The sequence below is a fragment of the Setaria viridis genome, chromosome 6, assembly GCF_005286985.2.
Source record: "Setaria viridis chromosome 6, Setaria_viridis_v4.0, whole genome shotgun sequence".
In the NCBI taxonomy this organism is placed as follows: domain Eukaryota; kingdom Viridiplantae; phylum Streptophyta; class Magnoliopsida; order Poales; family Poaceae; genus Setaria; species Setaria viridis.
Window position 1 is genome coordinate 34,375,060 of NC_048268.2, and position 25,179 is coordinate 34,400,238.

The 25,179-nt window shown below is 47.6% G+C and overlaps 5 protein-coding genes across 5 annotated transcripts; 2 read left to right on the plus strand and 3 right to left on the minus strand.

Annotated features, from left to right (window-relative positions):
• Positions 1-8: 8 nt before the first annotated feature.
• Positions 9-2,574, minus strand: LOC117860493 (large ribosomal subunit protein eL8y). The gene is made up of 7 exons (XM_034743803.2): positions 2,465-2,574; positions 2,269-2,316; positions 1,998-2,196; positions 794-963; positions 578-706; positions 401-493; positions 9-315 (listed from the first exon to the last, which is right to left on the minus strand). Exons 1-7 carry the CDS (start codon positions 2,465-2,467, stop codon positions 184-186), a joined length of 774 nt encoding a protein of 257 aa, XP_034599694.1. The 5' UTR covers positions 2,468-2,574; the 3' UTR covers positions 9-183.
• A 2,228-nt stretch (positions 2,575-4,802) lies between these two features.
• On the plus strand, positions 4,803-8,199 carry LOC117860951 (uncharacterized). The gene is made up of 6 exons (XM_034744390.2): positions 4,803-5,006; positions 5,924-6,184; positions 6,311-6,417; positions 6,582-6,714; positions 6,803-6,997; positions 7,580-8,199. The coding sequence occupies exons 1-6, from the start codon at positions 4,818-4,820 to the stop codon at positions 7,913-7,915; spliced, it is 1,221 nt and encodes a 406-aa protein (XP_034600281.1). The 5' UTR covers positions 4,803-4,817; the 3' UTR covers positions 7,916-8,199.
• A 711-nt stretch (positions 8,200-8,910) lies between these two features.
• On the plus strand, positions 8,911-12,005 carry LOC117860952 (uncharacterized). The gene is made up of 8 exons (XM_034744393.2): positions 8,911-9,168; positions 9,258-9,449; positions 9,676-9,743; positions 10,511-10,583; positions 10,760-10,869; positions 10,939-11,040; positions 11,345-11,444; positions 11,592-12,005. The coding sequence occupies exons 2-8, from the start codon at positions 9,366-9,368 to the stop codon at positions 11,766-11,768; spliced, it is 714 nt and encodes a 237-aa protein (XP_034600284.1). The 5' UTR covers positions 8,911-9,168; positions 9,258-9,365; the 3' UTR covers positions 11,769-12,005.
• Positions 11,976-13,194, minus strand: LOC117861970 (auxin-responsive protein SAUR72). The gene has a single exon (XM_072294429.1). It carries the CDS (start codon positions 12,718-12,720, stop codon positions 12,325-12,327), a length of 396 nt encoding a protein of 131 aa, XP_072150530.1. The 5' UTR covers positions 12,721-13,194; the 3' UTR covers positions 11,976-12,324.
• A 7,216-nt stretch (positions 13,195-20,410) lies between these two features.
• LOC117859781 (bidirectional sugar transporter SWEET11) lies at positions 20,411-23,072 on the minus strand. The gene is made up of 4 exons (XM_034742962.2): positions 22,856-23,072; positions 21,907-21,943; positions 21,278-21,770; positions 20,411-21,170 (listed from the first exon to the last, which is right to left on the minus strand). Exons 1-4 carry the CDS (start codon positions 22,911-22,913, stop codon positions 20,835-20,837), a joined length of 924 nt encoding a protein of 307 aa, XP_034598853.1. The 5' UTR covers positions 22,914-23,072; the 3' UTR covers positions 20,411-20,834.
• Positions 23,073-25,179: the final 2,107 nt, after the last annotated feature.

The following is a 25,179-nucleotide window of genomic DNA, read 5'->3' on the forward strand; positions in this document are numbered from 1 at the left end:
TTCGTTACTGATATAGAAGTTGGAGTCATATTAACTAACCAGCGCTGAACAAAAACTTTGAATTCTTACAAGGTTTTCTTTCTAGCACGTCTCAGGAGCAAAACTCTCAAAACCAGATCAGACAACCACAATATGATTGCACACGATCGGGAGAAGTACAAGATAAATATAACAGGACGGGATTTAGGTCATCCGCTGAGCAGCCTCCTTGGCGAGCAGCTTTTCCCTGGCCTTGGTTTTCGCCTGCGATTTGGAGCCCATGATACCACCACCCCACTTCTTCCTGACCTCATCAAACTTGTCGTTGAAGTTTGCCTGGGAGTGAATCAAGGTCCAGTCAGTACACAAGGCAATAGCACAAAATTAGAACATTCAGAAAAGCATACTCATAGCATCCAACCTTAATAGCCTCCAGGATCTTGCTGAACTCAAGTTTGTCCTCATTCTTAACAGTGGTCAGGCAGAGAACAGATGCGGTCTTCTTGTGAACGATCTACAGCAGAATTACTATGAGCTTCCATTTTTTTCAGACCCCTTCAACATTTAACAAGCAAAAGAAAGGTGGTAGGGTTAATACCGATCCAAGGCGTGCTTTTCCCTTGACAATGCAGTATGGAACCTCCATTTTCCTGCAGAGGGCTGGGAGCCACACAACCAGCTCAATCGGATCAACATCATGAGCTATGACAACCAGCTGGGCCTTGCTCTGCAAAAAGGAATAAGTAAGAAACATAACTTTGTGGCCAAATGCAAAACTCTGCTATCACTGGAAGAACCAAATGGGTGTGCATACCTGCTCAATGAGGTAAGTCACATGGTTAAGGCCATACTTCACAACAATTGGTTTCTTCGCCTCAACAGTTTTCCCTTCAGTTTCAGCCTGGGCCCTCTTCAAAAGCCTCTCCTTCTTGGCAGCTTTGTCCTCGGGGCGGTACTTAAGAAGCATCTTGAACAAGTTTGTTGCTGAAATGGAAAATCAGAGAGAAAGCAAGTTATAACTAATGCAAAAGTACCGATGGATCTAAAGTAATTTTTAGCTTGAATAAAATCCAGCTAAGAGATGATGATTGATTGATAATGTCTATCATATCAATTGTTTAAAAAATGTTATAATGGCATCAGGCAAGCCTATATCAGTATGGATTGCATTGTGACAGGAAGCAAGCAGAAAAAATTTGAAGAAAGACTGGTTTGCAAGTGACTCACAAGGATTCACCTAAACATGTGATGACCACAAACTTCAACCACATGTAATTATTAGCAGTCGGACAACAGATACGTTCGAAATTGACTGTACCCATACACATTTTCAGAAATATTTGCAGTACATAAGCAATCAAACTTTGACTATCAGAATTTCAAATATTTTCAATGACACAACATAGTACTGTCCTGTTTGGAAAATCTGTCTACTTTTACAGCCAAATGTCAGAATTGAAAGAACTTTAGATGAACAAGAGTTAGTCCAAACCCTACCTAAGATAATGAAACACTATTGAGGTCACGCAAACATGACAAAACAATAATCTATTCTCTGACCCATTCATGTTTCATCATGATACAAATAACTCATATTACTTTAACATATTTCTAGAGTTCAAAGGGTTTGACTGCAGGTAGCTACTCTGAATTGAACATTTGATAATCTTAGATGAAGAAAAGTTCTTTTGAACCCTTCATACACAGTATAATTAAACACTATTGAGGTTCAGCAGATATGTGAACATGAACTTTTACCGATTCTCTATACTGTTCATATTCAGCTAAGATACAACCAATTCATATCCTACTTTTTTATAGGAATCCATATCCTACTGTTAGAAGGATGCAGTCCCAATCAATACCCAGTATAGTGCTCATACACTAACCTATCAAATCGCAGACTGCAAAGCCCTTGCAGTGCTACTCAAGGCATTAATATTTAACGTCTCAGCAAAGCCAACCTTTCTTCTAGCACCTAACTGGAAAAGCTGCAATGGACGGGACGAGAAACATACCAAGGTTCTTGTCGAGGGTACGGGTGAACTGGTTGAGCGCCGGGGGCACCTTGAGGCGCTGCTTGAGGATGCGGCGCTGGCGCTGGATGCGCACAACCTTGGGCCACTTGACGAAGCGGTGGAGGTCCTTCTTGGGCGGCAGCGCACCGCCGATCCCGAACTGCTTCGGCCTCTTCTCGAACAGCGGGTTCGTCACCACCTGCACCGACCAAACCCCATCAGCAAATCAAATCAAAATAAGCACAATAGATTGCACGAATCAGTGGCTTACTGTCTTCTTCTTGGCGGGAACAGGCGCCTTGCCTCCTCTCTTCGGAGCCTGCAAGATTCAATTCGAGGATAATTAGGATCAAGATCCATGGCAGCCTTAAAAGTATCACGAGATGGCTAGAAATTCCATTGCTGATCACAGCAAGGGGGTGGCAACAAGAGCAGGTGAGGGAACCAAACTAAAGAGAGGCGCGTACCATTTTGCCGGCGGCTGCTGCGAGCGAGCGGAGCGGCGGCGGCGGGGAGGAAGAGGCGAGTGGTGGCGGCGGCGGTAGCTTTGAAGCCGGGCGGTGCCTTTATAAGAGCGGCTCCGGAGCCACGTGGGCGCGTCTGGATCGTTGGATTCGGCGTGATGGAGGCTTGGTGGGCTTTTACCCGTCCATTCTGTGGATTAGGGTTTTCGCGGTCACGTTTGGGCCGAAGCGGCCCATGCAGAGCGAATGCAGCGACCGTGTTAGACGGGCTGGGCCGAAAGTTGTATGCGACTGAGCCGGGCTGAATTACCAACTCGTTAGCCAGCAGGCCGCCGCCAGCATACCGGCCGGCGACCGTGACTCGCCGCCGGCGTCCAAACGGCCGGCCGGCAGACGGCACCTCATTTCCTCCGCCCGGGTCGTGGAAGTAGTGAGCTCACCGCGACGCGGGCCCACTCCGTCGTCTCCACTTGGCTGCCACGTGGCCTCTGCCTTGGTGCGAGCAGAGGGGTCGTTCTCCGGGTGGACTTGTACCAACCCGCAACCGCCGCGCCCCCCATTAATCACTCCCCCCGAGTTCTCCGATTTTCCAAACTGAGCCAGCGCCCCAATAGACGGCCACCTCAAACGGAAGGGGATCCCCCTAATTATTGCCAGAATTATTTTTGGAATCCAATGTAGTGTTTGCGCTCAGGCCCTGTACATAATCACAATTTTGCAGAACACTACACATGTAGATGGTAGAGGAAAGACCTAGTAATTTGCTGAAGGTAGCACTGTTGGTCTTGGACTCCCGCGGAGCTGTCTCAAACACTGAATAGTAATGTACTCCCTCCGTCCCACGGTCATTTTGTATTCATAACTATTAGCGTGTATCTAAATATAGTGTATATCTATATGTGTAGCAAAATTTATGAATTTAGAAATGTCAAAATGATTTATAATTTGGAACGGGAGGTGACGGTGGTCCAGCACCAAGAGCGGTATCCGGAGGAATACGTAGGAATTCAAGAGGTATTTAGGGGAGTTAGTATATGATTTTGCTAAGAGAGTTTTTTGGAAAGTTCAGGCCGCTCGGAAGCGTAACACCTTATGTCCTATATGTTGTGTTGCCAGAGCTGTCTGTCTTGCTTGTACGAGAGTCGGTCTTTTATAGACCAGGCCTAAAGGGAGACTGGTTGGGGCGAGCCTTGCATCCCAATCCATCCTTTTACATTGTGCGTGTGAACACGGCGGCCCAATGGCCGTCCTCCTTACTACAATTCTTCTAACGCGTCATCCACCTGCCCTTACGCCTTCTTGCCTTGGTACGCATGGCACCAGAGCACCCCATCCAAGTCCTCTGTATATCAATCTTCATATTTTACCATCTTACTTTGGTAATCGTTACTTCTCTCAGTCCGAACCCACTATCACGGGTCAACGGGCGATGAACCTAGCTCCCGGGATCCCTCTTGGGAGGCCTTCTCCTCTTCCAGGTCTGCAAGGTGGCCCCACCTCCTAGCAGAGCTCCCGGAGGCCTTTGCAGCCTCCCAGGTCCGCCTAGTGGCCCACCCTTCTAGCGGAGGGCAGCCGGGAGCTCTTGACATGAGGGCGGCGCTCGCGTCTATTGGACGAGACGGCTGAGGCCGTCGGTCCCCGAGGCATCCAGGCACGTCTCATCAAATGTAATGATAGTGTTTTTACGGGGACGGGGCGCCGGCTGACGGCCTACCTCGACTGCGCGCTTTTCTTTCGTCAGGATGCGCCATTGCTTTGCTTAGCTTGGAAGCAAATTTTTCCGGGCAGCTTCTCAGGAGGCCTCCTCAGTGTACCGCTCCCTTTGTGTGGGCCTTCAGTGGGTCCCATAATGTGGAGGTGGTATTTCCGAGGCCCTTCCTGGGTTTCGGATTCGCAGGGTCCATCTCCTCCACTAGGCTTTACGTGGTGGAAACCTCACGGGTCCCACTTGTAAGTGCCTTCTCGGGGACCCCATTCCCTTAGGGCTGAAAGAGAGGGAGTAGGTCACAAGATGTTCTTCGATGAATTCTGTTTGATTTCTCCTCCACGACAAGGTAAATGTTCATCAACAAGACTTAGCTGACGAGTGACGATGGAGCATCGATAACATCGGATATCCATGAACTTTTCTAGTTGGATTGATTTTATAGATGCTGATGATTTTCAAGATGTTTCACTTGTTTCTTCTACCTCACACATGCTCAGAGAACAAAGTGAGGGGTAGCACATGACACATGCTAGCTGACACGGAGATACTGTTCCAATGCACCTGTGCATGCGCAAACATAACATGTGGTCATGTGAGTGACACACACAGCAGGAACAAAGGTGATATCCCAATTGCACAGGGTCCTGGATGCAATCCGGCAGACCAAGTCCAGAGCGCAGCAACAGCAACAGGACACCGTCTCCGCGGCAGGCAGGCAGCAGTATAACTCGACGCCACCCCCGTTCAGTCGCAGCAGCCCAAGCCCAGAGACGGCAGACGACGCCGCTCCGCCCGCCGCCCTCCTTCTCCGCCGCCGCCGCTGCGCTCCCGTCCCTGGTAACCCTCCCATCCCCTCCCCTCTCGTCCCGTCCCCCAATTGCTCGTCGCGATCTCGCGTCCCGCGCCCACGCGGCATTCACCGCCAACGCGGATCTGGGCTGCGAGCCCCGGTTTCGCGTGTGAATTCGTCGGGTGGTGGTTCCGGTTGGGGATTGCCGGCGCCGGAATCGCGTGGGTGTCCCGCAGTGGATCTAGGGGGTGGAAGTGGAGAGCTGCGGGAGTGAGGGCTCGCCTCGTCGCCGGCGACCTAGTCGCCGTCGACGGGTCACAGCAAGCATGAGGACTGAGGAGTCACCTCACCCGCGACTAGAGTGGAGACGCGTCTCGCTTCGCAGCGTACTCTGCTTGTACTGGTAGTGGTCGGGGCTGTGGGGACTCCCACCTGGCTGCGTCCGTGGGCAATCAAATCCAATTCCGCTCTCACTCCATTCATTTACTTGCGGATTTGTGTGGCGCGTGTAGTTTCTATCCAAGGTGCTGTTACTGTTAAATTTTCCAAACATTTTTGCGGATCACTTGAGACTTGACTGTGTTAGAGTCGCTGTAACTTAAGTTGTTCTGGCCTAAGCCTTGGGAGAGATCTGCTACTTGTGGAATTCAGTGTAGTGAGAGCTGACCGAGATCCACATTGTGGCTTTGGATTATCATCTGTGTCATTGGGTATGCTTTTGTGACTGACTAGCTTCTGATGATGATTGATCTGGTGGAACTATTAAGTACTAGCTTCCATTTTGTTATACTTGATTGTTGCATGGAATGGTTTGTCTACACTCTGTACTGTCTATTTATGGACAATACTCCAATGAATCACCAGAAATACTCCGTTAACTATTTTCATCCATACCTGTTAGGAGGGGACTGAATTTTGGTTGTGTTTGTTCTTAAGTGCCTTTTTCTGTCAATAATCCGTGCAGCGTGTGAATATGTCAGCGAGCGCTTTGAAAGATCTCAATATTTCTCAGCCAGCGGACCTGGAGAACGGAAAAGACAGGTCTATGAAATCCTGCATCAGCAAGCCTGTGTTGAATGGCAGCAAATGTGCCAACAAGGAAGAAAATGCTCCGTCTGCTTGCCCTGATGCTGTGACTAATGGAAATGAGGCTGGAAATGCAGACGTAGAGTACATTGATTCTGAGAATCTAGTAGATCTCCCAGATGCTGATGCAACTCTCAGTGTATGGCTCTGCCCGCTTATTTATGTTATTATGTTGGACAGATTGACTTCTTCCCCCCCCCCCCCCCCCCCCTTTTTTTAATTCTAGTCAAAGCTAAGTTATTATCATTTCTATTATTTTGAACAGACCTTAGTTAAAAGGTTGGATTCAAAGGACTGGGTTATGACATGTGAAGCACTCAACAACGTTCGTCAATTGGCAATATATCACAAGGAAAGATTGCAGGAGCTGCTGTAAGTCCCCCACCCCACATCATCTGCACTAGAAATGTGTCCCCTTTGGAACAATCCTTATGATATCATCTGGTAGACTGGAACCACTTATTCAATGCTAGTCAGCCCAGTGATATAGTATTGCATGGCATCTCCTTTTGATTTATGAACTATTTGACATGCAGGGAGCCTCTAGTTCCTCTTATTGTGAAATCTGTGAAGAATCCAAGAAGTGCTGTCTGCAAAACAGCACTAATGACTTGTGCTGACATCTTTAAGGCCTATGGTGACCTAATGGTTGATTCAATTGATCCACTGGTGTGTATTGCTATTCGGATGTGCTATTTATAGTTTCCTCTATCAACTACAAAGTCTCTGAAAACATGTTTTCCGTCGATGTTCACAGCTAGTGCAATTGTTTCTAAAAGCGTCACAAGATAAACGCTTTGTCTGTGAAGCGGCTGAGGCAGCTCTTATATCGTTGACAAGTTGGATCTCCCCTTCAGTACTGTTACCGAGAATGCAGCCCTACCTCAAGAACAGGAATCCACGGATTCGAGCAAAAGCATCAGTGTGTTTCAGCAAGAGTGTACCTCGCCTTGTAAGTGAAACTCCTTGCCCCAAAATTTCTTTATAGTTGCAGCTTCTGTAGCCCCAATTTTAGTGTAAAGAAACTTAAGATAGGAAAAACGTTATTTTATGAAGATTTTAGTTTGCTTATCTGATGTCCCAAGTGGTCAATCAGGTAGATAGTAATAATTTAGTGTCCTTGCGTACTTGTCTTCTCCACTCGTGAGCCTGGTTAGAGTCCAATATATTCCAGATCATTTTCAGATATACTTTGATTCTTCGATGTATGCTATGAGCATTGAACCTCCTGTGTCATAAAGTGGAGCTGGGTGAGCCAAATAATTAGCTTGTCAATGTGTTAGAGATTTGAAATGACTGAGAATATGAAGATGGAAGGTGCATATTTAGCTGTAGGTTGTATGTTTAAAATAGCTTCACGCCTTAACCTGTATTTTGCTGTCATCTTTAATAGGGCAACAGTAAATGGAGGTTGAATACATCAGTTTGTGTACTTTAAGATCTGCATGCACCAACAAATATTGGTTCTTCCGCATGTGAGGGATACATCGTTCCTCTTGTTGTTTTACAACAATAATGCTTTCCTTTTGTGCAGGATGTGGAGGGAATCAAAGAGTACGGAATGGATAAGCTCATCCAGATTGCAGCTACCCAACTTAGTGACCAGCTTCCGGAATCAAGGGAGGCTGCTCGCAACCTGGCACTGGAACTGCAGGTGCTCTACGAGAAATCCCAGGCCTCAACTTCTGGCGAAAACGATGGCGAACCTTCTGCCTCACCAGATGCTGAATCATGGGAGGCTTTCTGCCAGTCCAAGCTTTCTGCCTTAAGCGCCCAAGCCATCCTCCGTGTCACCTCTACTACTCCAAAAGAGGGTGCCCCTGCTGGTGTCACTTCTGCTCCAAAAGAAGGCGTGGCTGTGGGTTGCTAGCACAAGGACTTAGTAGATGCAACGAGAATGCGATTTTCCATCCAGATCACCTTTTTTTTTTTGCTGTACATGCTTATGGTTGGTCCTTTGTTACATCCAATCGGGAATTCGTTGATCGTCGGTTTGAGAGTGTTCAGGTGTGACCCCCCGCGGTGTTAATATCGGTGGGAGATATATCCGTTATAGTTGACTGTATAATCATTTCGTTCCACTACTTGGTATTGGTTGGTCAGGTGAATGTAGAATTTCTTCCACGGTTCAATGTTATACGGTCCTTTCTTTTCCCCCCTTCTGGTACCGGTTCTGTTATCTTGAAGGAAAGTGGCTTTCTTTTGTTGCTCTTATATTGCAGAATTTGATTTTCATTCCTGTATCTGGCAACCAGTTCACATAGAGCATGTTTCTGCTGTTTGCTTTCACTGTGAACTCAAAAATGCCATCCCGTGCAGTTGTGCTACCGAGAAGATACTGCCAGGTGATATTGGCATGCCGCTGTTAGTTGGTGCCTTGGTGGTTGTCGGTTTGACAGTAGAGCTGCGTAAATGCATCATCTGTTACTGTGGGCATTGCGCTATCTGAACTCAAATGTAGGCATCCGTTCCATGTCTATGTGATTGCCAAATGCCAATTGGTGCTTCTATCCCTACTGTGTTCCTGAAAAACCGCTAAATGAGTCAGTAAAAACAACTACTGCTGGCAAACTCGTAGCTCCGTTTGAAAGCAGGATTCAACGTGATGTTTGCAAAATTTCGGAACTCTGTGTGTTGGACTGGGCGAAACATGGTAGAATCGCCAATCATACAAGCAAACACGGCTACTTTTTTATCCCACACAAGACATAAGCACCGCGCCGACTCATCAAGTTTGCATTGCATTTGCATCCACCCTATACCCTCGACGAAGTCTAAATTTACCGTGACAGATCTCAAATTTTCTTTTTTGAAATAATGCGAAAGTGTTTTTCGTACAGCATTTGTTTGCCGAGCTTTGAGCTTCGTCCGAGACTTCCGGACTGTTAGCCTACCTGGGCTGGGCTCGCTCGAGCTCGGCTCGTTTGACAGCCCTGCGCCGGAACGGAACGATTCGCTCCTGCTCTGTTTCTTCTTCTCCCTGACCTTCCGTATTCGACCGCCGCTTGAGATCTCAACGCCGGCGACAGTAACAACAATCAAGGTTCCTTCCACCACCTGGAGAGGCCTCCTTCCTCCTCTTTCCCTCCCGTCCGGACTTGGGATCCGTTCCTTCCGCTGTTGGTGAGTCACCTAGGCTTTCTTGGACGGATTATTCCCGGATCTCTTTGTTTCTGCCAAATCCGACTCTCCGTGCTTTGATTGTTCTTCAGCGAGAGGAAAATTGATCACCCAAGGCGCGAGCACAATTAATTTGCTAAGATTTCCAGTGGTCTGGCTGGACCCCTCATGCCCCAGGTCAGGCTCGTCACTTCTTCGACATGAGGCTCAACAAGGTGGAAGTGAACCTTAGAAGGCTGCTGGAGGCGGCTCCTCGTCAGCAGAATCCGGCTAAGCTTGTCCATGTATGTCCACGTTGTTCATACGAATTCCTTAGGTAGCTAGATTTTCCATCCCGCATTGGTTATGCTAGACACCTGTCTTTCTGAACTTCCTTTCAAGGAAGAGAAGAAATAGATACAACCTCATTCTGGTTTGTTTCAGTGTCAGCATGTGATATCTGAATCTTTATCATTTTGATGGATTGAATGAACTGTATACTAAACACTGTTGGCTTCCATTCAATTGCAGTATGTTACCACAGCCAGGGAGCTATTGGAGCAGCTAGGAGCAGAGACCACACCAGAAGGGATATCAAGGTGCGTTTTTCCGCGATGGCTGAGAGCTTTTTGGAACACTGATATAGTGATATACTGGCCGTGACCCAGTTAATGCATGTAAAAAAAATCTATAGTTTAGTGGAAATGGAAAAGCAGTTGCCATTTGACAGTACCAAACAAAAACTTTAAGATTTATCTGTCCATTGTAAAATTTTTATGCATAGATCTTACCAGTGCATCAGTATAACCTTCGTTCTTTTGCATTTGCGTTAGAATCTTGACGTCTGTGCTGGTAGTTCTGGCTGTTAATTAGTGACTGCACCCTGCTGGCATATTCTTTGGCTGACTGCCTGTGAGAAGACACAAATAAGGACAACATTTTCAGAATTACACCACCTTTCCTATAATCTGGATACAAGTGGGTTCACTAACATAGCTTCCAGAACAATCCTTCTTGTTTCATGAAAAGCTCCTTGTTCAGCACTTCACAAATGCATGTTTTTCTTCCAGATTCACTAAAATGCTGTTTCTGAAATCTGGACAGTCTTTTTGTAGAGATATGTTCTATCTCGCATCTCCCAAAACATATACAAAGTTAACTGTCATAAGTTTCTGTCATTTGCATTTTTATGATAACAGTCTTTGAGATACTGGCCTTGCCTTTTACATGTATCTGGTCCCGTGGTATTACTTATTGGTTCAGAAAAGCAACCGTCTCTCTGTGTTAAAAACTTTCAATTTACTGCTTATGTTTACTTTTTCCATGAGTAGAAGAACATGTTTTTAATGAGTTTGTCCTTTTTCAGTGTTTCTAAAGCTAAGCTTTCTGAATATTCAGAAAAGATTGAAGCACTTGCTGCCAGGCTAGCAGCTTCAGTGGTATGTTATTACTGCATCGATTCAATTTTTCCTCCTTACCATTCTTATTTTATTTGCCGGTTCTTCATAGGATTCAAAGCTACTATGGCTGATGTTGTTGTCAACTTTTTTAGCTGAACCTTTATCTCATACAGCTTTTAGCTACGCTTCTTATTTCTATATTACTGTTGGTGCAGCCTGAAAATGAAAAGCCAGATGTTGAAAGCAGAGAAGAAGAAATCTCTGAGGAAATAGCTAAGGCAGAAAGCCCAATATCTTTATCATCAGGATTGCGAAGGAGATCAGCGTAAGTTAAAATTGGTGTCCACCTTTTCTTACTGTTACAACTACTGAACTAACAGAAGAAACTAAATAGAGCTCATGTCGAGGTTCGTGCAAGCCAACAGGAGAGGAAAGGAGATATCGGTGCACCTATCAAATTGGATGCAGAAGCTCAGGCTCACATCGAGAAGCACAGGTATCCTACTTTCCTTAAGTTTCATACATATCTGGGTCTCCAGCTCAATCCCCTCGTTGCTCTTTTCCACAGTTTCTCTATTGCACCCAAGCAAACCATTACAGGGTCCATTCATTTTACTGTATTGACTGGATGCTCTGTTGGAAGCCATAACCTGTGCCATGTTTGACTATTAGCTTCATCTTCTCCCAAATGTTTTAAGATCTATGCATTGAATTTTTTGGCCTTGCACAAGGTCATCAAATGAATATACACTGGCTGTGTTCTTTTTCTCTTACTGTTACCTGATCTTCTTACTGCACAGGAAGCTGCAAGAAGATTTAACTGATGAAATGGTCGAGTTAGCACGGCAGCTGAAGGAAAGTAGCCTTATGATGAACCAATCTGTGCAAGAGACGGAGAAGGTATGTTTCTTTCATTCAGTCCTTTACAGCTTTCTGTTGTATTTAACATTGGGTTTTATGCGGATAAAGTTTATTGGGGTGATACTGCAACGAAGATCTCCTACAGTTGGGTGCTTGTTGAGAAAATTGAAATTTTTGCTGATGCAGATCCTTGATTCCACCGAGAGGGCCGTGGAGCATAGCTTGGCGAGTACCGGCCGCGCAACCTCGCGAGCGGCGGAGGTCTACTCGCTGACTTCCAAGACGACGTGCTTCCAGTGGCTGCTCATCCTTGTGATGACCTGCGTGTTTGTAATGGTGGTTCTGCTCATACGGATCACTTAGCTTGAAGGACGAGTGCGGCAGCAGCAGCGGGCACTCTCGTCTACTCGTCTTTGTTTCATGGGTTCTAACATGATCAGAAATCCCCAATTCAGGAGTGTAGCCTCACAGCAAGACGGACGGTGTGCCGTGGATCAATGTGCTCTTTCGTGTTGCGGGATGATAGCTGCGTGTAATCTGTATAAAACTGGATGATTGCTGCGTGTAATCTGTATAAAACCGGTGATTGCTGTTTTCCTATTTCGTAATCGTTGGTCAGCCAAATTACCTCCGAGAGAATGTGACCAAGACCCCGGAGCTTACAAAGTAACGGTACAACCTTTTCTTTTAGGGACATTAAAGCATAAAACAAACATGTCGCAAAATACACAACTAGTACAACAAAAAGTTACAAGCTATACACATCTGGATGCCGCGACAGCTGATCATATGCATGCATACCTGTCATGTCTCAACACTTCTGTCAAACACTCTAAACATGGATTCGCAAAAAAAAAAAAAACACTCTAAACATCGCAGGAATTCTGACGACAAGGACACACCCGGCCGATCACTCAAGTCAGCCCACGGTCATCACCTGCCTGCCGCCGGCGACAACGACCGCCACCGTCCGGTGCTGCGCCGCCCACACGATACCGCCGGCGCCCCCGACCGCCGTCCGCCTCTCGCCGGCCATCTCCCGCTCGATCGCCGCGACGGCGCGCGCGAACGCGGCGGCGTCGCAGGGCAGCTCGAGCGGGCCGTCCGCCGCGTAGCCGTAGGGCCCGCGCGCCTCCTCGGCCTCCTCCAGCAGCGCCCGGAACAGGCGGTGGTTGACGCACTCGGCCCGGACCACGAATCGCTCCCTCGCCGGGCCCACGTACACCGCCAGGCAGCCCTCCGGCGGTCGGCCGCGAGCCTTCTTGGACGACCGGCACCGGTCCAGCAGGGCCCTCATGGCTCTGATCTCTTTCATCCACGCACAACTGCACAAGAATCTTTTAGCTTGGCTAGGTAGGAACACACAGCAGAGTAGATTGAGTGTGAGAGAGTGGTAGCACTGATCTAGTGAAGGTTGCCAACGTGTTGGGAGGAATCTTCAGGTTCAGGCTCCATGCATCAAGGCCTTGATTTTATCCATTTTTGTGTCACTCTGAACTCTGAAAGTGTTCTTAATTTGTTGCGGATTTGCTTGTTGATGGCACAAAAAGATAGACAGATAGTAGTGATGTATTGAGAGGATTAGTGGAAATTTAAAGTTTGGTGTTGTGGAGAGGGTCTGGAGAGTGCTGCAACTGCACAGTGTGTATATACTGTGCTACCCATGTAGGTCTTGACTCTAACCGTGTGATGATAGCTTTGAGATTTAGGAGCAGGTGATGAGATACTTTGGTGTTCCAGCTGCTCCATGATAAAAAATTGGAGGATTAGGTTCTTTTAATCTGGACCTTGCGTCCTTGCACTGCCTTCTGATTGCAATATGTCCGAAACGAGGTACAGGATTGGAAATTTTTTTGTGCTACTGCAAAACCAGAGTCCATCCATCGCCCATTGTCAACTCAGGCGCACCAATGACTTCATGGCAATTATGCAGTTGGTCTACACTGATGCAACATGATTATTGGTTGCAAGCTGACTCAGCTAGAGCAGCTATACTCTCGGCGTGGACAGCAGAGGTTTACTTTAAGACATCAACTTCGAGATCAAGATTTTGCTTTGCCGGTTGGTTTGTCAGCTTGTGCCTAGATTTGCCAACAAAATCACTAGACTACGCAGAATTGACATGCAGTGCCCGAGGGTTTAACACCTGGATTTGTGCATGTCTTGATCATGCATGAGTTGTTTACATATCAACGGACAGTGGAATGCATAATTGCACGAGAGAAGAAGAAACGAGGACCACGGATTCGGAGTACCGAGTACACTACATTTACTGTGACATTACTACTCCCTCCGTCCTATCTACTACTCCCTTCATCCTAGAATATAGCTATGTTTAGATATTTTTAAAGTCAAAATTTTTAAACTTTGACCAACAATATCTCTAAAAATAATTTATTTTGAATAGAAAAGGTTACATGTTATAATAGTTGGTTTCACGATATATCTACTGATACCATTTTTATATTAGGATTATTAGTCTCTATGATTATTTCACTATTTATTGTTAAAATTGAAGAGATTTGATTTTGAAAAAGTCTAAACATAGCTATATTATGGGATGGCAGGAGTACTTCAATTATTTAGAGAAAGTTAAGGCATGGTTTTGACTTGGGAGTCCATTCCCTTTCCTTTTGACTTGGGCCTTTTATATTTTGTTTTTTCAAAAAAAAGTATTGTCAAGATCTAAAAATATTTAGATTTTTCCAAGTTAATTATCGCCCTTATCGCCAATTGTATTGGTGGTACGTCCCCTTCATGCAGAGCACGCATGAAAAGAAGTATAAAATTTCATATGAAGTCACATAGAGATGAATTTTGTATGAAAATTATAGATCTCAACGAAGATGGTAGATCTCGATCAAAATTGTAGACTGGGGATCACATGCATCAATGGCAAAGCTGACTCTTTCTGGTGGTCGATGCGCGCGCACACAAAGAACAACACGACTTAATTTTGGTGATGCGGCCCACACAGCCCACACAGCTCACGTCGTTTCCTCATACATTGTACTCCCTCCGTTCCTAATTATAGATCATTTTGACATTCTATGTTCATAATTTTTCTATGTATATAGATATACACTATATTTAGATACATAGTAAAATTATGTATCTAGAAAAAAAAAAGCTAAAACGAGGGAGCAACTAATAATAGCAAAAGATCACTAGCCAAGATTATACTGTGCTAACATGCTCTCTGGCCCGGGAGCGCGTCAGCGTCACGCGGAGAGCAGGGACTCGCGCCGCGCCCTGCACACGACTTGGAAGCGTACGGCCTCGATGGCGCAGGGCAGGCGGTGGCAGATCTCGAGGAGCGCTTTGGCGGGGAGCTTGGCCCACGGCGGTGACGCGCCGCCGCCGTCGTCCATGGCTGCGGCCGGCGTGTCGACGGCCGTGGCATCGTGCCGTCCGACGTTGACGACGACTTGGATTTTGCCGGTGATTTCAGAAACACACACGAGACGTCGTTGCGCGTTACTGGGTAGATCGATCGATACTTATAGGCGTTTGTCATGGAAACTGCTGACTGCCGTGTCCAACTCTTGCTGTGGCAGGAGTTAGCAGTGTTGCCATTTGTGGGTACGATTAATTTGTCGCGACGAGTTTGGTCTCCACATTTGCCGCTAGGTGGGGCCTGATCCATGTATTCAAACACATGGAAACAAATTCGAAATCCGTGCTGTAAAATTTACGCAAAATCCACACGAGACCAATGTGCTCAAAATTAATAAGGAATCGCTGTAACTTGTGCTTCAATTCCGTTGTAATCACCACATGGCTTCTTCGTTGATAGGCAATCCAAATTCTGTATCAATCCTTGAGACCAGTTACTCATGAGCAGCCATATGTCCTTCGCAAACACACAGTACAGACATAAGTGAGCGGCAGTTTCAAAATCTTGATCACACAAACTGCAGGTTCGATGACAGGGCCAGTTCCTTGCTAGCAATTTATCAGCAGTAAGAAGCTTGCTTTGCACCAGCAACCATGCAAAGAACTTGTGCTTTCCTTCAGCGTGCGCTCTCCAAATTTAATCTCCTTGAAAGGTACTGTAAGACCCATTGAATTGAGCCAGATAAGACGACTTTGAAGTATAGGTTCCATCCGCTGTCCACCTCCAAGCTATCTCATCCGGCCTGTCAGACAGCACAGGAACATACTGTACTAGGTCCCATAGAATCACAAATTCAGCCATCTTCTCCACTGTAGACATACGCCATAGTCCCCTCGTCGATTGGCGCTCTACCTTGTAGCCAGCTCGACTGCCAGAAAGACGCTGTGGCACCATCACCCCGGACGGTAGACGACATGCCGTCCACCCCCAGGGTCCGACGGGGCGGCGACATTGGCGACGGCCGCGCCGCCCTGGCCTCCGCCGCCAGCAGTCCTAGGGTCAGAGGATAGTTTGCGACGTGTTCCAGCTTTGCAGGAAGAAGGGGCGATTGACTGTCTGCATCAGCATGGCCGACGCCGTCGCGGCGACGCGGTTTGACGCCACGGCGCGGGCGGCGAGGTGCCGCGCCGCGGCGCTGTGCTCGTCCGGCCCCCTCGCCGTTCACGCGCTGGAAGTGGGCGGCGACGGGAGGGCTCCTCGGTGGGTACGGTGGCGAGAGAGCGCGGCCGTGGCATCGAACGTGTGTGCTTGTTCCTCTGCTGGGGGAGCAGTTTAGCCGTCGACGCTCCAGAGTTCGCCGGTGCGGAGGTGGGCGGCGGGTGCGACTACTTCGTGGCAAGGCATCCAGACGAGCGGCCGGCAAGACATTACCTGTAAATGCTGATTCCAAAAGCCTATGACGCTGAAGCGGCGAGCGGCCGGGAGCGCGTCGACGTCCAGACGAGCCCGGCAAGAAGCAAGGAGGTGAACACGCACATGGCGTGGAAGCCAACGAACTCGGCGGCGCCGGCCTGGCTGCGGGCGATCGATCTCGCGGAGCACTTTGGCGAGGAGCTTGGCCGACGCCGGCGACGCGCCGTCGTCGTCGTCCATGGCTGCGGCCGGCGAGTCGACGGAAATCTCCATGCAGTGTCGGCACACCTGACCTCGGAGCCGTTCAATTGTGCCAACATCCACGCCGTGGACGCCGGCACACAGCAGTATACGACGCTCCCTGACTCTGCCATACATGGGCGGCGGTTCTTGCCGGCGCTGCCGCCGCGGCGCATGACAGCCCAGCCCGTCGTGGAGGGGAACCGCAAGTGATGTCGCGCGGGGAAGGGCGCGTTTATGCGTCGCCAGCGAGCGCACGCGGCCCATCCCCCGCGCCGCCGTCCTCAGCTCCAACGGCTCTCACCGCTGGACCCGCTGCCGCCTCCCGCTGCCCTGTCTCCTCCTCAACCCCACGCTACCCCTCTCTCTCCTCCATTCGCCCCCGCGCCGCTGTCCTCCACCGTCGCCGGTGGCTTGCGGGGCCGAATCCGCCGCCACCACCCTCCGCCGCCCTAACCCGGCTCCGCCGGGGAGCTCACCTCCAACGCTCGCCCCCGCCCGTCCCTAGCCCACTAGCTGTCCACCTGCCGCCCCCAGCCGGCGGCGTCCCCACCGCATTGCAACCCGCCTCCGCCGCCGTACCTCCCTACCCCCACCCCCTTTTCGAAGGTCGGCGGCCATGAACCTCCCCCGACAGCTCAAAACCCGAAAACCCTAACCTGGGTGGTCGCCGGCGGAACGCCGCCGCGCCGCGCCATCCCGTCACCCCGCCGCCGCCGTAGAAGGCGACACTACTATTTTGTCACGTATGCGACATATAGCTATGGCGTGCGGGGAAGGCGGGGAGGCCTTGGCACCTCGCTACCTTACCGCTATCCGCGCCAATCTCGGCCACCCACGCCCAATCCAACGTCCGGTATAGGCCTAGGGGTGGACGGTATTTCATTTACCGTCCACCCCCTAGGCATAGGGTCCGACTGGCCGGCATCTTTGGCGACGGCGATGCCGTCCAAGCCTCTGCCGGCAGCACTCCTGGTGCCTGAGTAGCTCACAACGTGTTCCAGCTTCGTCGGGAGAAGGTGCGGTTGACAATCTGCAGTTCGTTTGAAAAAAAATTGACAATCTGCAGCGGCGTTGCCGACGCCGTCGCGGCGGCGCGGTTTGACGCCACGACGCGGGGTGCGGCGAGCCGGTCGGCGAGACTGCGAAGCGCAGCGCGTGCTGGTGGTGGACGGGTTCAATATGGCAAGGCAGCATGAGCAGCTCGCCGTGAAGAAGCCGCCGACGGGCCTCCCGGTGCCCCTGCCCCTGCCCCTTGAATCCTGGCTGTGAATGAATGCCAGCCGAGAGGTGCAGGCCTTCCTGCTGCCTGCTCCGTCGTCGGCTCTCCATGTTTGTGCTGCCGTCTCTGCTGCTGTGCTGTACGTGGTGGTTGCCGCTCTAGCTTGCTGATGTCAGGCTGATGAAAAAAAAGTAAAATGAAGCTTAGTTAGGCTAAATCAAATAAATAGATGCTAGTTTACACCCATTCCTATAGAATCCTTGTGTTCTGCAATCCTCTATTTTGCCATCTCACTCGTATGTCTTTCGTACGATTTTTTGCATTCCTATATTTTTCGTTCCTTTGTTTCAAACAAGACCTTAAGCAATAAAGTAGACACTTACGTAGCTATGAATAGAAGCCGTCATGCTATGATGAAGTGCAGTTGCATGTAAGACACCTTCCCGAAAGGGTGAAAAAAGAAAAAAAGATGGGAATTTCGTCTCCTCCGTTGAAAAAACCCAGAAATTTAAGGAAACATTTTGAAAACGAATAACAGAGTGATGGAAAGCAATAGGTCCATGTGGGGAAGCCGGATCCATGATCCTGTAGGTATCTACTAGCAATTCGTTGGGCGTGGAGCCGTCAGCCGTCAAGCTGTGGCGAAGACAGAAAGTTGTCGGAACTGCCATCCCTGTCCGGTGTCCGCGACATGCATACATCCATCAGTCAGTCATGGGGCAATGAGATGCACGGGTATTTTTAAGCACATGTCACATCGAATATTTAGATACTAATTAGAAGTATTAAATGTAGATTATTTACAAAATCCATTACATAAGTGAAGGCTAAACGGCGAGACGAATCTATTAAACCTAATTAATTCATCATTAGCAAATGTTTATTGTAGCAACATATTGTCAAATCATGGACTAATTAGACTTAATAGATTCATCTCGCCGTTTAGCCTCCACTTATGTAATGGGTTTTGTAAATAGACTACATTTAATACTTCTAATTAGTATCTAAATATTCGATGTGACGGGTGTTAAAAATAAATATGAGTAACCAAACCATCGCCGGAAACGTGATCGACCGACCCAAAGCGATGATCGATTAGGACAGTGAGGACGGACTTGCACTGGTGCGAGGAACACCATGAAAGGTACGATGTTTCCTGCAGAAAAAGAAGAGCCCAAACACCATATGCCAGTGGCATTCTTTTACTGAAATTACTGAAGTTTCATTCCCTAGTACACTACTAGGTTATGGCTTGTGCCAGTCACAAGCTACTACTAAGCTACAAAAGTGAACAGCTGGCTGCAGCAAACCAGCAGGGCTGCAGCCAGCAACGGGCAATGGTTCCACTGCATTTTTTTTACGGCACAAAATGAGCCTGAGAAAATATTATTTGGCTGCAGCTAAGTTGGGCTACAGGCTGGAGCCGAGCAGCCGAAGCAGAACCAGCAGCTGAAGATCGATAGATCGACCAGAAAAAAATGGAAGCTACGGAGTATTCGGTAAGCAAGCAGACTGATGATGTATTTTGTGTTGCGTGCCAGCTTGACATGACGTGTTGGAAATTGACTGCTGAGCTCATCAGGTGGGTTGTGTGGGAGGACCGAGGGGTGTTTGTATCTGAGTTTAGTAAGTATCGCATCAAATATTTGATATCAACTAGGAGAATTAAATATAGACTAATGATAAAAATAATTGCATAAATAAGGATTAATTCGTGAGATGAATTCATTAAGCCTAATTAATCCATGATTAGCACATGTTTACTGTAATATCACATGTGGTAATCGTGAACTAATTAGACTTAATGAATTCATCTAGCGAATTAACCTTTATTTATAAATTTTATCATTAGCCTATGTTTAATCCTCCTAATTGTTATCCAAACATCCGATGGGACCCGGGCTGAATTTTAGTCCAAGGATCCAAATACCCCCTAGATTGGAGGAGGAGGAGGGAACGCAGGTCCAAAACCAGAGAAGGCTAGAATAATGCCGGTGGCTGGGGCCGTCGTGACTGAGCAGGTACGCAGAATAATACATCTAGATATAATGTTGAATGCATAATAATATCTATAAAATTAGAAAAACCAAAACGACGAACAAAAAGCCACCTACTCATAGTAGTAGCTAACAAAGGGGGGCAATCGGCGGGTGAAACGATCGGCCGCTCCATCATGCCGCTGCCGTTGCTTCATCCCGTGCTGACGACAGTGGACACTGCATATCATCCCCGGTGCACGATACTCCTCCTCCTCCTTATGCGTTAGCTACAGCAGCCATCGATCCCCAGGATATATGATTCTCCAATCTACCACTTGCATTGTTTCCGCCAAGCTTCAAGTTTATTTCAACTGATTAACAATTATATACACCAATAGAGATGTAGTATAAAATTAGTTCGAACTGATCATTTCCCCCGGCCTCTACTACTGTGTCTTCCATTTTCAACCTTTTATCTGCATGCCCTTCAGTTCTCCTTTCCCATTTTAATGAGATTTGTTTATATACTACTCCCTCCATTCCAAATTATTATTCATTTTAGTTTTTCTAGATACATGAACTTTGCTATGCATCTAGATATATACATGCTATATCTAGATACGTATAGCAAAAGCTATGTATCTAGAAAAATCAATAGAAAACCAAAAGAAATAGTAATATAGGATGGAGCGATCCAGTTTCTTGTCCTTGATAGATGATGACTACTTCAACTGTCCTGGTCATGACGAGGACAAGACAAGCCACACGTATATCAACCACGACACTGATGTAGCTACAAGCTAGAGACAGCACGTTCACAGCACACAAAGAATACGTTAAACTAAAACAGATGCCCTGTTACAATCTCATGCATGGGTCTCCGGAGCAAGCACTACCTACACCAGAGAGATCAGGACCAGGCCATAAGACTGCAACCTAGCTACTACTACTAGACCACACGCAAACATAGCAGCTACACGCTACCACACAACTTGATTATTGGTGATCTGACATCCAAGGGCAACTAATCACTCACACACACGAGACGACAATAATCCAACAATTAACAACCAACTAAAAACGACCAATAACTAATCGACCGACGTACGACGGCACAACACCCATAGATATATAATCCATGATACATATATGCTTCCTGCAAGATCAGACTCTAGTTCGCTGCTTCTGCTGCTCGGCGCCTTGTTTAATTTGGTCGATGGATCGACCGACTGAAGTCGTCATGCGGCGGGGACGATCTCGATGACCTGCGGCGGCGGGCCCTCGGGGTTGGCGGCGGCCATCCTGCAGGCCTCGGCGGCGACGGCGGCGTCCTTGTGCTGGCCGTCCACGACCTCGATCTTGTGCACGCCCACGATGGGGATGGGGCTCACGGACAGGATGGCGATGGTGTTGGGGGCCAGCTCGATCACCTGCCCCTGCACCTGCACCGACGGCGCCGCCGCTCCGCCGTCGCCGGTCGTCGGCAGCACGGCGTTCGTGGCCCGGGGCTTGCGGTACCAGAAGTAGAGACCCATCTGCACGCAGCTGAAGAAGAAGCCGCCCACGTTCGGGTACTGCGATGCACACATGTACAGGAGAGCTCATCAGATCGATGATCCATGTCGATCGATCTCATCGATCAGCTGATAGATGCTCGTCTGGAGCTCGATCAAGTGATTACCATGACGAAGGGGTCCTTGGTGAAGAGGCCGTAGCAGAACCAGGCGACGGCGCTGAGGGTGAGGCAGAAGGAGAGGCTGATGGGCAGGAACTCCACGCTCTTGGTCTTCACCACCTTGACGATGATGCTGAGCGGCGCCACGAAGACGGCCATGGAGAAGGCCAGGCACACGCTGCCGAGGAACTTCACCTGGAGGTGCTTGCGGACGCCGAAGAGGGTGACGACGACGATGAGCCCGAACGCCCCCACGTCCATCAGGAAGAAGTAGGCCAGGGTCCTCAGCCTCGCCTTCCGGGGCGCGTACGCGAGGTAGAAGACGATGTAGGCCAGCTCCACGCCGCACCCGAAGGCGTTGATGGTCAGCAGCGGCCTCGAGTTGGTCTTCACCAGCGCGTAGAAGATCCACAGCACCGAGCTGAAGAGCGCCACCACGTACGGCACCGAGCTGAACCCGCCCGTCGTCTTCTTCCGGTACACCTGCAGGAACGTCGTCCTGCACGTCCAAAGATCCATTGCTCAGTCAGTCACTCAAAGATCGCATGAAATCAAGTCTGAAACGAATGACTACGTCGATGACGACGATGGGGAAAGTTAAGTGATCGCGAGGACAGAAAAAGATTACTACTCACACTGGTGCGAGGAACACCAGGAAGGAGATGATGTTCCCTGCAGAAAAAAAAGGAACACGTCAGTGACATTTTCAGAAGATATTCTTCACCACGGATGCACACAAGTTGCAATGCGTCGAATTGAGCTAGAAAAAGTGCGTTGGTTATTAGGTTAAGGAAAATGCAAATGTGGCAAAGGTTGAAGACACACGCCTTCGTCACTGCTCAACCGATCGCCATTTCAAGAAGGATAGAGCACATTTAGTACTGGTTCTCAGACAGTGCGTGGTGGGCTGTTGGCATTCTTAATTCGTGGCTGATGAATGCACAATACTACACTGGAGTGTGCTTCCAAGAAACATGTGGTAGGGCACTCCTACCATTCATTCTTCAGTTGAAAAGTTGATAGGCCATGCAAGCGTGTGTGATGTAGCTAGGAACAGAAGGTGTTAGGTTTTGGAGAGGCTACTAACACTAGGGCTATGATCTGTGACAGTGATCTCTGCTAAAGAACAAAAGGTGTGTGTGCTGAAAGTTAAAGAAGAAGATGTAGTAGTATAACTGAAAAAGATGAAAGCTATTGCATCAATCGATCGACAAGACTGTCTGTTGTCCTGTGTGAGCCGCATGCACGTCTCTAGAACACAGAAAGGTTTGTGCTCTACAGTGCAATGGCACAAAACGAAAAGGAAGAGGACTAGCATGTTCGCAACGAAAGAAGATTTTGATGGAAAAGGCCGTCATGTCGGCCAGGTGCACAAAAAATCTAGCAGGACACGGACAAAAGAACGCACGTACGACGGCATCAGAATGAAGAACCACAAAATAAAGGTGATGTGAAGATCTCATGAGAACGAAAGCAGGAGGGAGAAGGCCACATATGCACGGGCAGATGAACGCAACACGAAGCAAGCTAAGGGCGAAAGACATGCATGGCTGCCGGACGACGGCGTCGGTCGCCGACGTTTACCTGCGACGCCGGAGAGGGTGATCGCCGGGTGAGCCATGTGGAGGAGCCCTCCTGCCATTGCAGACGACGACGGGGAGAGAGGGAGGAAGAAGAGTGAGGTCTAGCTCGACGGCGGCGGCCGGCTTGCTAGGGCCCTTTCCTACCTCCCTCCACGAGGAGCTCTCGCTACTGCGTTAGGTGATGCTGCGGCTGCTGATGTGTGTGTGGTTTGGAGCCGGGGATTTGCTAGGTTTTTATAGCGGAGCCCTGGCTGTTTTGATTGGCTGCTGGCGTGTTGATATGGCCATATGGGTGCTGTCCAGTTCGATGCACTTTTCTTCCTAGCCGCATGATCCATTCATCAACCCACTGGAATGATGCATTGGTGAGAAAAGAGATGGTGTGCATGGATGTACCAGCTGGTCGTACTACTGTCATACAATGGGTGCATCCAATTCCACTTTCTTGCAGTAGATTTTTTCTCTCTTACAGTTTTGGGGGAAGTAGCTGTTTGTCTTTCTCTCCCCTAGCTATCTCCACTCAGAATAGATGGTCATGCATGCCATGGTAAGCAGGCACTCCACCCAACTAAAGTAGAAAGGGGTATCACAAGTTTTGGTGTATGGGGTTTTCACTGGCATCAGAAGTAGAAAGGGGCTGGTATCACAAGTTTTGGTGTGTGATATGTATTTGTAGAAAGATGTATAACCTTGTATCTGCATAGAAAGATCCATAGGCAAAATGTGTGATCCTAAATTACAAACCCAATGATTTATTTTCCAGAAAATTAGATGTAGCACACTCAATGACCCCCTTTTTTTATTTGCATTGTCTCAAGTGAAAAATGGGTCAAGCGAAAGTTTTTTTTTTCACTTGCCAATCAGAAGCAGAAAGGATTACCATAGCTTTGGTTGTGCAGTTTATTTGTAGAAAGACAGGACAAAACATAGCGTAGTAGAACCGAACTAGCATGGTAATAAAAAATAGAGTTGGAGATGAACATGCCACACATAAGCAGCCACAAAGAATGAAGAACATGTGTGGATCGTGCACAATCTTCTGGCAGGGATGAAATCAGGCAGAGGATTCAGAAGGAGTAAGCGTATTCCCTAAAACAAAAGGAGTACACGTGCATCTATATGGTGTGTGACTGGAGCCCAATACCACAATCTGAACAAAACAAATCTCAATGTGTTGTCATTCTGAGATGATGTTTCTATATTGGAGATTTAATTTCAGAGTACACAATATATATATATATATATATATCATGAAAGAAAATAATTTCTTCATATTTTCAGAAAAGTAATACAACAGTTCTAGCTTGAAGAATGGATGACTAATCTTTTTCATTTATATCCAACAAAATCGAGTTGTCCCCTGAGCTGTTTTGAAAATTTTGACATTATTGTTCATACCCTCTTTAACACTCTTTTGAGAATTTTGCAAACTTGCATCCTCTTAACCTCCATATTTGGTGCATTTTTACAGGATATATACACGCCCGTATTACCATGCACTGCACCATTAAGAAGTAGATTATATCAACTTGTCATGATTAAAAGCCCTAGCTAATTACATGTTTTTCTTGATAAATTTCAAAAGCTAGCAATCATTAGATATTTGTAACATTGAAGAAAGTAACCTATATTTGTTTTAACAGATACTAGAGCACTTAGCTCACGCCAACCTGATATAGATACATGTAAAACCAAATAGTTCTAAGTAAAATGAGAAGTGAGAGAAAACCGTGTTAAAAATATGACAATATGCCATCTATTGGTGGTTCAGGTGCACGTAACGGCATGACCCAAATAGCAAAATATAATATAAGGTTTTGTGGATGTTAAGTCTTTAGCCCTGATTATATATTATTGTTTCTTAAAAAAATTCCTATATACTTAATACAATTATAAAAAAATCTAGCTCCTTGATTCATGTTTGTATTAGAGTTTCTTTCCATTTTCTCCTAGCTAGTATCTTATACCTGAGCAAAAGAGGCCTAGCCCGGCCCAAGCCCGACACGCTAGGTCCAGCCCAACACTCATTTAGGGCTTGGTGCTGATTTTGGCGGCAAAAAAAACTAAATATTAAAATCAATTATATTTGCACTAAAAATGATGTATCCCAACTTTGTTAGCCTGATGGAGTTAATGGGCGGGTTTGGGCAAAGATTTTAGGCTCAAAAGAAACCAGACTTTTTGCCAGACCGGCTCGAGTTCGACCCAGCCCTAGTTTGTTCAGGTCCAGCCTTTAGGCACCAATTCAAGTACCGCTAAGTTCCATGTTTCCTAACCGGTTTGTTCTAGCTGGTTATGGAACTGTTTGGAACATATAATCTTACA